Raw genomic sequence first — 10,911 nt, 5'->3', positions numbered from 1 at the left:
CACACAGTTTGTGCAGCACGTGTGCAGCTACACCAGCGTGAAGTTGTGTTTGTGGACCAGTCAGGGTCATGTGAGCACAAACGTGAAAGGTGTGCACGTGTTTGTATGCATGCAGCCTGTTTGCTTTGGCAGCCGCTCCACTTTGCTTTCGAGTGTCTGCAGGGAGCGCGTTATGAGAGAAAGAGGGGATGAAAAAGAGGGCGAGCGAGGGACCGGAGAGGTGACCTGGTGGGGGTAAAAGCTGGGATTGACTGTCTTAAGTAGAGGGGAGTGTGTAAATGCAAAAGTGTGCATTTGCGTGCATGTGTGATTCATTACTCTCAGTGAGGAAAATGAAAAGGAGCGTCTGGCCGGGGGCCCGAGGGGGGTGGGGGGGGGGAGACCCTCAGAGGAGGAGAGACGCTGAAAGAAGCTCGCTGTGAAAGAGAGAGAGAGAGAGAGGGAAGTTTAGGAGCTTACTGCCAGGATTACAATACGTCAACACGTCTTTGTTTTGCCTCTCAGATGGTATTTCTTATCTCCAAAAAAAACTAATTAAGCAACTAATGATTATTTTTATTGTTGATTATTCTGTAGGTAATTTTCTCGATTTATTGATCAGTTGTTTGTTCTATAAAATGCCCTTTAATTGGTGAACATCGACACCCAGTGACTTAATGTCAATCCTCTTTGTCAAGAATGATCAGCTTACTGGCATTTAGCGGTAAGAAAACAGCAAATATTCTAAGTTGAAGAAACTGGAATAAGAGTTTTTTTTAATGTGTTTTGTTTCTTCAAAATCTAGTCAAACTGAGGCATCAATTATCAATAATAGTTGGCATTAATTTAAACAAATAAAGTAATCATCAGAGCTGTACAGTTGACGAGGACAACATGATGTACTGTAAGCCAGGACAGAGGCGGAATTATATAATATATATACAGATTTAGAGGCGGGGCTTATCACTGACACACAGCATGAATGTGGTACAAAATCATGTGTATAAGAATTTCTCAAGTATGAAGTAGGGCTGCTCGATTATGGCAAAAACCATAATCTCGATTATTTGGGTCAATAATTGATATCACGATTATTAAAAACGATTATCCATTTACTTTGAAAACATACATTTATTGGAGAAAAAATGTGAACAGTATGTTTTTAACAGTTGATTACCCTGAACTTTAAGTATAATTCAACTGAAAAACCAATAAAAATAATATAATCGTTTTATTTCGATTACGTTGTTTTCGTAATCGTTGCAAGCCATAATCGTAATTGCGATTAAAATACGATTAATTGAGCAGCCCTAGTATGAAGGTTATACAACCAAGTTAAATCTGATGGTAAAATAGACCCCATAAAGCAGATTTAGGCTCAAGACATTTTTATGAACATTGTATATGTTTTATTTAGCCAATCCCTCAATGCGGTTATTAAGCTGTATTTATATGTATTTTGTCCCTGTGGAATTGTGCAGGAAATGCTCTTTGCCATTAACATGTTATATTTATATTTACAGACTGAAATGTATTAAGTCACAATTAAATTACCATTACAGACGCAGCAGATGAACCCGTGCTGTGATTCCCAAATTATTTATTTACGCACCAAAATAAAACAAAGAAGAGATTTCCTGCTGTTCAAGTGTTTCTGCGTGGACAGAACTTAACAAAAACAACCTGTAAATGTTGTTTTCAGACGTGTGTTTGTAACTTTATCTGGCTCAGTGTGTGTTTACGATTGATTTTTCTTTTTGTGTGCGTGTGTGTGTGTAGATCAGGAGGTGGGAGACGGCAGCAGTGGCGTCGGAGCTCAGGGCTTCTCCATAAGAGCTTCTCCCAAGACCACCCCGCGGTGAGCACACACACACACACACACACAGATGCTCCCTCCCCATTTACATTCCTCACTGCCCCCCCTCCTCACCCATCCCCCTCTCTAGCTTTTCCCTCCGCTGGCCCCTCGCCTCCTCTCTCACTCCTCACACACACACATGCACACTCTCCCTTTCGCTCTCACCCCTACAGGCTACCCTCTCTCAGCCAACGATAACGTGTGTTTTTGAAGGTGGTAACCATCCTTCAACTCCACTCAGATCCTCTATTTTTTTTAAATCACACATGGAAGGACAGTCTGATTTTCTGCATCTCCTGCATCTGGGAGTGTTTGCATGGATCTCTCAGGATGGGATTATTGACGACACAAATCTGTTTTTGTTTGTTTCTACTTCTCTGTGGGATGGATAATTTCACTTGATGAGGTTGGTTACAATTTCCAGTATTTTGCTCTTTACATCTTGCCTTAAGGAGACATGATTTGTGCGTGGGAAGGGGTGACATTTGATTTAAATAGAAATATTCTAACAGAAGAATATTGTGTCAGAAATATTGGATTTTCTCTTTGAAGTAGCTAATTTAAAGACATTTTGAACACCTTGAAGATTAACAATTTAGCCTCTTATTATGAATATAGCAGATGCATTTTTGAGTGTAAACCGCTGTGACAGTGACACTTTAAGTTTGCAGCGCGATTTAAAAGTGGTATAATCTTGACATTACTTTCCCCGCATTACGCACCTCTCTTTCCGTCTCTTCGACTCTCTCCTGCTGTCCCTCATTTCCTCTCTTTCACACTCAACAGATTGTTTCAGCACGTTAGATTTATCGCATCAAGACAGTCCACTTCCCTCTGTCTGTCTCTCTCTCTGACACACACACACACACACACACACACACACACACACACACACACACACAAGCCTGGCCCCTTTTCATTAGAGGCCACTGTAACAACAAATTGATGTAGTTTTATAGCCAGCAGTGTCTATGTTTGTCTGACGTTTATGTTGGGTCGTTAATCTCCCCATTGACCTCTCTATCTCCCCCTTTCTATCCGCGCTCTCTCTCCCCTCATTCAGCTCCCCCATTGGTGGCCTGCAGATCCGCTATGACTCCTCGGGGTCGTTGCCGGGGCCGGCGCTGGGGTTGCTAGGGGCGGGGGGAGGCGGGGGGGAGACGCTGCCCCCGGTGGCCACCAGCATAGAGCAGCTCCTGGAGAGGCAGTGGAACGAGGGGCAGAGCTTCCTGTTGCAGCAGGGAGCTCAGGGGGACGGTGAGACACACACACACACTGAAACACACACACACACTAAAACACACACACACTCTGTAACACACCTGATGAATGCTCCATCACACACAGGGCTCAAAGTCAAGTCAAAGTCAACTTTATTGTCAATCTTTCAGTTTGTGTGTACAGACAGAGAGATCAAATTACCGTTTCCCACAATCCCAAATACAAATGTATTTAAATATGTATACAATTCTGTATATCATATATATACACACAATCAACAGACACATTTATACATATGCACACGTTAAGACATACATAAAAGCACAACAATCAATATATACAAAATAACAGTCACTTCCATATCTTTGGGAAATGTACATTAGTGCAAGACTGTCCATAGCAGCTGAGGGTCATTTAAGATATGTCAAATGACTCTCTGCTCCGATATGGCTTTTATACCTTACTCTGAGAAAAGTAACATTAGACATTTTAAAACACACTCTTATGTTTTAAAAAAAATGTTTTATGAAAGATGCCAGCTTTCTTACAAATGTATGCAAGAACCAGAACAGTATTATAGACCAGGAGTGCCTTCTCACTCAGGGCTTGGTGTCATTTGAGATATTTAAAATGATAGGTACTTGTTACGCATTTACTGTTTCATGACGGTTTTAAAGTTTGATACACAGCCCTACTGCTAATCATTAGTTCTACATGTTGCCTCTTCTTGCTCCCTCTCTTCAGTCAATTTGTTATTATCGTCACTTATCTGCCTATTTTTAGCCATAAAGTTAAAATGAAGAAGGAAAGGCGAGAGACACCGTCCTTCATCTCAGGTTTAAGTTCCTGTGTGTAAAAACGTTTTCTCTCTGAGTTGCCTTTGTCGCCTCGTCTGCTTCTCACCAGCGTCACTGTTCTGCAGCTGATCTTGACCTCTGACCCCCCCCCCCCCGAGTGCCCCTGTCTAATCAGTCACTGTGTATTTGAACAAAGTGGTGAGGAGTCTTTGCAGAGCTGCATACTTTCACCTTAAGGACGCACCGGACTTTCAGAAAGTCAGAGCAGCTCTGATCTCAGAGCAGATAGGTTTACCAAATATGTTTTAGCAGGAAGTGCTGTTGCTGAATTCCACTCAAACACTCTGAGTGATGGATATGTTTTGTCCTCTTCATGTTCCCCTCTCTCAGTGCTGGGCATGTTGAAGGCGCTCCACCAGCTGCAGGAGGAGAACCGGAGGCTGGAGGAACAGATCAAAAATCTGACCATGAAGAAGGAGAGACTGCAGCTCCTCAGCGCTCAGCTATCAGTGCCTTTCACCCCCTCCTCTGGTACACACACACACACACACACACACACATACATACATACATACATACACACACACACACGAGCAAAAACAGAAATATATTCTGGCCTCAGCTTCTCAAATTGTAAAGATTATTTTCTGTGTTTGATATCCTACAAAACAAGACAATATGAAATCATTACCTTGGACCTACATCACTTAGAACGGACAGTTCTCACTATTTTGTGTCCAAATTATTGATTGAAAACATAATACAGAGAATAATGAATGAAATAATTAACTGTATTGATGTGTGTTGCAGATTTGAAAGGGGGCCATCTAGGAGGCACCGACTCGTCATTTCCTGTGTCAGCTCAGGTAAAAAACCACAGTTTAAATTGTGTACAAACACAAACTCAGACATACAGAGCAGCAACGTGTCATTAATGCAGTACCAAGCATCAGATGGTAGTTATTTTGTGATAATCACCAATAGAAAGTGTTTATGATCCTCTCCAGAATGGAAGTAGTCATCACATACAGAGCATCAACTAGTTCCTGAACAGTGTCCTTCACATGCTGATATCCAAGAGAGGGAGTTACACAGTCACAAGATGGAGGAATAGAAAGCAGTATTCAATGTTTACTTCAGATTAGCTCCACGTCAGAAATGATCATGCTTGTCATATGTCTATCTCCATAGAGGCTGAATCATCATGTTAATCACATAGCTATCATATGCCTCAAACAGTCCTGATGCTCTTCTAGGTAATCATACATCCTGTCATGTACACAGCTACAGTTGGGATACCTTTGTTATCATGTGTACTCTCATATTGGAAGAGGACATTCAGTATTTTCCCAACAGAAAGTTTTCATAAAGTGTTCCTCTCCTTTTTTAGGACGGAGCTTCTTGCGGGGGCCACAGCAGCAGCGGCTCCACCTCGTCTCTCTCCACCCCCCCCCTCCGTGTCCCAGAGCCCCCCCCAGCTGAACGGCCGGGTGACGGGGCTGATGGGAGCTCTGGGAGCTCTGGGAGCAGGCAGCGCTCTGGGCATGGGGGGGATCGTTGGGGGTCTGAACGGAGTGATCCAAAACCCAGCGTGCCCCCCCCACACTCCCGCAGCAGCTACGATGCCCGCTCATAACAGGTACGAGTGCTTTTTTAACGGAAATCTGCGTCTTAAAAAACATTAATGGATAAGAAAACTGAATGTAGAAGACAGAAGTTATGCTAAATAGGGCTAAGCCAATGAAAACTTTTTTTATCAATAATTTGTTTGATTTATAAAATAGTAAAACATATTTATCTTAGTTTCTCAAAGTGTTTAGATATCTTGGTGTGTTGGTCTAAAACCCAAAGATTTTAACTTTAATATGACAGAGAACAGCAAGAAACCTCCATAGTTGGGAGTCATAAATCAGCAATGTCTGAAATGTTTGCATGGAAAAAACCAAATAATTTATGATCTATTATCAAAAAAGTCTGCAACAATTATTGTGGAGATTTAGGAATTGTTGCCCGTTCATAACAGGTACGAGTGCTTTAATTAACAGAAATCTGCGTCTTATAAAACATAAGTAGATAATAAAGTTGAATGTGGGTGGGCTGTGGCGCAGTGGGTTAGTGCGTTGGTGTTCGGATCAGGGGAGCACAGGTTCAAACCCCACTGCAGTCAGCATGTCGTTGTGTCCCTGGGCAAGACACTTCACCCCAAATTGCTCCTGTGGGGATTGCCCACAGTATTGAGTATGTAAGTCGCTTTGGATAAAAGCGTCTAACAAGTAACATGTAATGTCATGAATGTCGAAGACAGAAGTTATGCTAAATATGGCTATACCAATTAATTATTTTTTTATCGATAATTTGTTTTGTATATAAAATAGTAAAACATATCCATCCTAGTCCTCAAAGTCTTTAAATATCTTGGTGTGTTGGTTAACTTTAATATGACAGAGAAGAGCAGGACATCTCCATAGTTGGGAGGCATACATCAGCAATGTCTGACATTTTTGCATGAAAAAATACTTATAACTATCAATCCATTATCTAAATAGTCTGCAACAATTATTCTGCAGATTTAAGAATTGTTGCATATTATATACCAGAAGGGTTTTTAAGATCAACCACTCCAGATGCCTTTAATGCACTAACGTCACTCTCTCACATCCTAAAGATCAAAGCTCCACAATCACTCCTTATGTCAGGGATCATGCACGAACCCTTTCTCTGACTTTCTAAAGATGTTTGAATGTGAAATGTATTTCCTCCTCTCCTTTCTGTTTCCTTCTGCTTGCGTGTTGGATTCTTGCAGCTCAGCAACTAGTAAGAACAGGTGAGACTGAAGTCAGTTCAGCATCACAGCAACCTGTAGCTCCCTTTATGTCCCCAAATTTGTGATATCATTTTAATGCTGGATGTTTAGTGTGAGTGGTGAAGTTAATGTATATAGATTATCAATTTGTCTTGCTTTTGAAGAAGTTTCAAGGAAGACGATTTCATGTTTTTGTTCAATGCATGTTGCGTTTGACTGCATCCCACTTTGTAACCCTGTAATGTTTTGAATCAGTGTATTAAAGTGGTGTGTGTTGTGTTTTGTCTGGTCAGCGCTGCGCGGCTCGGCCTGCTGTCGGAGCAGCACCGACTCCTCCTGCAGCACCATCAGCTCCAACAGCTGCTCTCTGCACAGCCTTCAGCGGTACGACACACACACACACACACACACACGATGATGACAACTTTTGGTGGAGAAAAACTTGGTTCCTCTAATAAATAACTTGATTTTGTAGAGGAAACACTTTATTCATAGGTACATGCGTATATGCATACAAGCTAATTATTTTGTTGTTGTTCATTACTCTAAATTCAATTCAAAAGCTTTATTGACATGACCATACAGTAGATATACAGTATTGACAAAGCAAAATGAATATTACAACCTGCACATTAGTCAAATATTGTTGTTTCTCCCTCTCTCTCTCTCAGGAGCAGCAGCAGGTGTTGCTCTACCAGCTGATGCAGCAGCAGCAGGAGCTCCAGCAGCTTCAGTCGCTCTCCTCCTCCGCCCAGATCCCCTCCATGTCCTCCATGTCCTCCGCTCAGCTGCCCATCAACAACCAGAGCCAGAGCGCCATCACCGCCAACCCCTTCCTGGCGATGCAGCACGCTCACGCCGACTCGCAGAAGCCGCGGCTCGGCGAGAAGGCGCTGGGCGTGGCGGGTCAGGAGAAGACATGACGGCAGATGCTCTTTGTTTTTGGGTTATTGTTTTTTCTTTTAAAATAAATATGCAGAGTCTTCGGGAGGCTGTGGGTCCACTTTGTGGTTCAGTGCAGCAGAGAAACCTGTGTTCCTGCTGGATTATTAGCACACACTATGGCGAGTGACGGCGTTCATCTGCAGCTCGAGGTGTATGTCGCAGCTTTTTCAGGAATCAGTCTTAACATTTTGTGCTATTTATGTCCATCCAGTTTTAGTTTTTTGTAGCTTTAGTGCTGCTTCAGGTTTTTGTCACTGTTGAGGTAATTTTGTTTCGATATCACTGGTAGCAACTTAGTGTCAGTAATGAGCACATGGTGTGTTTGATCTCAATATGTTATTCTCTAATCTCTTCACATCTCTCTCGTGTGTGTCACGTTCATTTCCTCTCTTTTCGTTGTGTCTCTTTTCTCCATCGTCCACACTAACATCCCTCTCTGCTGTCTCACTCTCTCAGGGCCTCTGCTAACTCAGCACACAAGCTAGCACACACAGAACTACAAACATTAAAAAAAATATAGCAGAAATACATAAAATATATATAAAAAAAGAATTCCCCACTACAGGACTTTACAGTAGCAGATGTGTGTTTGACATCTGTCTCGCAGCGATCCCGAGGGGACTATTGAGTGAGAGGCTTGTGAAAATATCCCACATGTTCTCACTGTCTCTTTGTGTAGATACGTTTATGTCGGTGACCCAAGCCTCATACAGTCACCGCAGAAGCCTTTCTTTTGACTGTCTCTTCTCTGGGCCAGATACAGGGGGCTCACTCAGGGAATGTGAAAAAGAAAAAAAGGAATAAGCAGCACGTTGAATGTTCAGAGGGATGCGTTAATCCACACAGACTCACACAGAGAATGCAGTTGGTTGTCAGCCTTGCATCTGATCTTCCTGATTGGACCCCCTGCTGCACCTACCTCTCGAGCAGGACCAGCTATCAGGACCTAAAGCAAAGCCACCACAGTGAGGCCAGTCGGGGGCCACACCAAAGTGCCTGAGGCCAAAGGTGGAGGACTTGTGTCCCTTCTACCCGAGTCCCTGTCACTCGGCCCAACTCTTCACAATAGAGTGGTGCAGGAATGAGTCCTAAAAACCCGGAAATTAGTTAGCATTTTACCACTTCCAGCTCCCTCCTGTTAAAGCCAACTGTTTTATGAATGTGTTTTTGGTTGTTAGCTTGAAATAAGTTCTGTGGTTAACACAAGCTGGACCAGATACATCACTGGTTAATTTAAAAAAAACGCGGTCGCTAACAAGTGTCTAAATGAGACGACTAAACGTCATCACCCAAGATTAGCCGCCTTTAGGTTAGCGGTGGTGAAGTAATGTGACCGTGCTGTAGTTCCTTTATAGCCTTACGTTATCGTTTTACTTCTCGTGTTTTCATTTACGCTTTTTAAAAAATCATCATATCCTGCTGAACAAAGCGTATCTGAAATGTGTGTTTTCCACAGATTTTATTTTCTGCAATAATCCAAAAGCCAATGGAGAAATCCGATTGGCATTTTGACGAGGGAGTCTTTGCGATGCTAACTTCCGGGTCGGCCTTCAGTAACACATCACCCCTGCACCAGTGTATGCTACTGGTAATTAAGCTGCGTTGCTAAGGCAACAGATTACAATAAGACTCGTCAGGGTGGACGTGCGTTTAATAAAAACCAGGAAATATTATTCTGCTGCATTCTCTGATATCAAAGCCAACTTTGTATTGTGCTTTTTATTTATTTGGGGTTTGTGTAAAGGGCATAAGGAGATATATTTTAAAAAGCCCGCTGGTGTTGCCACCTAACATCGTTTTTATACTACTGTGTAAAGTTTTCTTTGTTTTGTTTCTTTCCCTCATCTTGCTGTAAAACCCGTTTAATGACTTCTATCTGTGTTGTGTTTGAAAGCTAGAAGCTATTGATGGTTGGCTGATTGGGGCGGGGGTGTGGCTGTACATAGCTGTTTGTAGGGGGAGGACATGTGTCATCACAGTTTTTACCTCGTTAAGTGTACATAAACCTTTCTCATTGGCCGTTGGTGTACATAAGTGATTGTGATTGGCCGTGCTGGTGTGAAGGAAAGCCAATGAAGCCTCAGCTTGTGTGTGAATCTTTAGGACCAGTGACTGGACACACAAAGTATTAATTTATTTTTATATGTGCAGGGACATTGTGTTTCTTTTTTTAAGTTTTGCACCGTTTTCATGATGAGAAGTCATTTTATACTCTGCACCGTGTTTTCATCTGTGCACACATCTGTTCGGATACATTTTATACAGGTGGAAAATAATGGGAGGGGAAAAAATCTGACATTGTATTTCAAAACACCAAAAATAAAGAAACACTCTGGATAAAACTAACAAGAGCTTTCTGTCTTTGTATCAAGAAGTTTGTTCAAATTATGCTTTAGTTACGTTGCTCCATCATTTGTAAAGATGTGTTGCTGTTTCAGAAATGTATTGAACTAATCCTCAGTGTGTTATTTATCACTCTGTGAAAACAATATAATGCAAATCCTATTTTCAAATTGTATACTCTGTTTTTCCTGTCAGAAAAGACTGTGTGGTAACGAGTATTTCAGTATATTTAATGCATTTAATATACTGTAATATTCTCACTGATCATGTGTTAATTCTATTTGTATTTTTAAAAACTATGCATGTGGCTAGATGTTATAAGATACTCAAAAATTGAGTAATACAACATTTAAGGCAAATGTAATCAACTTAATCACAAAATAGTTCAGAAGACTGTTAATAACTCGTAAAATAATATATAAATATTAGATACATTTATTCTATTGATCCTGTGATCCCTGAACCTGGAAAATATGTATTTGTAATTAATTGTATTCCAAATTAATTACAACAATGTCAATTAAGACATCGACCTTGGTTTACATTATGAGGCACTCATTTTGTTAAATATGGCAGCATGATGTTACCTATTCAGTAATAAGAGGGGGGGGGGGGTTTAATCATCAAGGTAAGAAGTGCCGATAGAAGCTGAACATCTTTACATTTAAACAATGTGCTTCAAGGCTCCTGTCCTAACAAATACACACACACACACACACCGAGGCTGATGACTTCCAGCTGCCAAGAAACAACCAGTGTGTGTGTGTGTTTAGAGGTGGGGGCACCATTCTGCTACATCTGCTTCTGCCCTGGTAATTAAAAGCTCACTTTCCTCCTGCACCCCTGCTCCCCCCAAAAATACCCCCCCCCCCTACACTCACCCCGTTCAGGAGTTTCCAGGCCCCCTTCCCTGCTCACACACACACACACACACACAATCTAACCTGCATTCAACAACACAAACC

The 10,911-nt window shown here is 41.8% G+C and overlaps 1 protein-coding gene across 1 annotated transcript in view; it reads left to right on the top strand.

Moving 5' to 3' along the window:
• Positions 1–9,955, top strand: part of mllt10 (MLLT10 histone lysine methyltransferase DOT1L cofactor) — a 48,120-nt gene extending 38,165 nt beyond the window's left edge. Inside the window, 8 exon segments of the mRNA XM_034132424.1 lie at positions 1,759–1,837; positions 2,901–3,094; positions 4,246–4,386; positions 4,666–4,721; positions 5,246–5,302; positions 5,304–5,494; positions 6,952–7,042; positions 7,330–9,955. Of these exon segments, the coding sequence (XP_033988315.1) occupies positions 1,759–1,837; positions 2,901–3,094; positions 4,246–4,386; positions 4,666–4,721; positions 5,246–5,302; positions 5,304–5,494; positions 6,952–7,042; positions 7,330–7,581 (1,061 nt within the window). The 3' untranslated portion in view covers positions 7,582–9,955.
• The last annotated feature ends 956 nt before the right edge of the window (positions 9,956–10,911 follow it).

Source organism: Trematomus bernacchii, unplaced genomic scaffold (genome assembly GCF_902827165.1).
Source record: "Trematomus bernacchii unplaced genomic scaffold, fTreBer1.1, whole genome shotgun sequence".
Taxonomy (NCBI): domain Eukaryota; kingdom Metazoa; phylum Chordata; class Actinopteri; order Perciformes; family Nototheniidae; genus Trematomus; species Trematomus bernacchii.
This window is presented reverse-complemented; position numbering and strand designations above follow the sequence as displayed.